This window comes from Phaethon lepturus, unplaced genomic scaffold, assembly GCF_000687285.1.
Source record: "Phaethon lepturus isolate BGI_N335 unplaced genomic scaffold, ASM68728v1 scaffold6444, whole genome shotgun sequence".
NCBI classification, from domain to species: domain Eukaryota; kingdom Metazoa; phylum Chordata; class Aves; order Phaethontiformes; family Phaethontidae; genus Phaethon; species Phaethon lepturus.
The window spans coordinates 1,478-3,199 of record NW_010536849.1 but is presented as its reverse complement, the minus strand read 5'-3'; the positions used below and the strand labels follow the sequence as shown (position 1 = coordinate 3,199).

The 1,722-nt window shown below is 66.8% G+C and overlaps 1 protein-coding gene across 1 annotated transcript in view; it reads right to left on the bottom strand.

Moving 5' to 3' along the window:
• Window positions 1-1,279, bottom strand: part of PRR22 (proline rich 22) — a gene marked incomplete at its 3' end in the record, with an annotated part of 3,304 nt that extends 2,025 nt beyond the window's left edge. Inside the window, exons 1-3 of the mRNA XM_010286283.1 lie at window positions 1,177-1,279; window positions 1,000-1,086; window positions 30-584 (exon numbers count right to left, since the gene is read on the bottom strand). Of these exons, the coding sequence (XP_010284585.1) occupies window positions 30-584; window positions 1,000-1,086; window positions 1,177-1,279 (745 nt within the window). The remainder of the gene's footprint in view (window positions 1-29; window positions 585-999; window positions 1,087-1,176) is intronic.
• Window positions 1,280-1,722: the final 443 nt, after the last annotated feature.

Sequence of the window (1,722 nt, the reverse complement as noted above, 5' to 3'; positions counted from 1 at the left end):
CCCCGCTCTCTGTGCGCCGCTAGTTGCACCAGGGTCCCCTGGCCTAGGTCTGCTGCTGGGACCCCCCTGGATGATCCCCACTGTGTCCGGGGCACAATCAAAGAGCCGTAGGGCCTCTTGGAGAAGCACGTCCTCGGACACTGCAACATCACCCTCCAGGTCCTCAAGGCCTTGGTTGTGGGGGGCAAGAGAGGGGCTGGGAGGGACGTGGCTGCCCGGGGGGACGTGGCTGCCTGGGGGTGCCCCCGCGGGGCTGGCCGTGCTGGAGATACTGATGTGTGCAGGCTGCCCCTCAATGTGCTGGTAGCTGGGGATGGACATGGGCGGCGGCAGCGGGGCTGGGGTCCCCGCTGTCCTCTGACTTTTCTTGGGTATGAGGTCTTGTGGTAGTCCCTGGGGCGTGCCTGGGGCTGGCCAGGCCGGGGGGGGCCCGCAGGCCCCGGGGCCCCACAGGGCAGCACCCGTCAGAGGAGCAGTGCCATGGCAGAGTGTGGCGGTGTCTGGTGGAGGCAGGCTGGTGCTCGTCCACTCGATGTGGAAGATGCGGGGGTCGAAGTAGCAGCCGCATGGAGCCCTCTGCAGACCTGCGAGGGTGAGTGGGAGCCGTGCTGCACCGCGGGGACCCTCCACGGGCACCCGCTGAGCCGGCCCCGATGGCTGACGTCCCTCGGCTCTGCGCAAGGCACGTGGGAGCTTGCGGCCGGGCCGCTGCCCGTGGGGTGAGCTGTTGTGCCCGTGGGGCCAGGTTGCGAATCGGGGAGGAGGCTGGCTTCTAGGAGGTGAAACGGGAGAGATGGCCCCAAATATTTGGCAACTTGTCTGGCAATTGGATTTACTGGGCATGCATCACCCAGGCGAGGGCAGGGACGCAAGCGCAGCCTTGCTGAACCCCCGTGCCATATCTGCCGGGAGGGACGGGGATGCTGGGAGTACCCAGGGATTGGGGATGCTGAAGGTGCCAAAGGTGCCGGGGTGCCAAAGCAGAGAGGGGTGCCATACCTGCTGGTGGTACCCGGGGGGCCTGGGGTGCCCAGGCTGCAGGGAAGGGCTGCTCCTGCGTGGGCAGTCGGCACGGGCTGGCTGAGCCTGAAAGAGAGACAGGAGTGATGGCCGTCGGTCCTCTCCCCTCTTGGCCCCAAGCACGTCCCCAGGGCTGCAGGGGTCGGGGTCGGCTACCTTGGGGGCCGAAGGTGTCTGGGAGCACAAAAGGCCGCAGGAGCTGGGGCGCTGGGGGGGCCCCGGGGCCACGCGGTGTGAGCTGCAATGGTGTCAGCGCCATGGTCCGTTCTGGCTGTTGGCTGCTAAGGACTCTCTGGCATCTCCCAGGAGGGAATGTGGGGGCTCCCCATGTTCCGCCCCGCCCCAACAGCCTCCCCAGCCCCTCCTGGGGAAGGGGAGGGTTAAGGGGGGCTGGGGTGCCCCCGGTCCCTACGGGCAGCTCTTAGGGTCTGTGGGTGCAAGTGACTTTGTCCGGAAGCCTTGGTCCTTTCCCCGAGCTGGGATATCCTTGGGATTAGTGGGACTTGGTGGAACGAGTGCCATGCCTGGAGTGCTGGCACGGAGGGTATGGGCTGGGCTAGGCAGGGCAGGTGAGGTGGAGGCGTCGCACTAGATGTCGGCGATGATGTGATTGAGAGCCTCTGGGTGAGGGCTAGGGGCATGGAAAACAAAGCAGATGTTGCGGTGGGTGTCTGCTGCCGATGGCCCAGGCGGGGTGCCAGC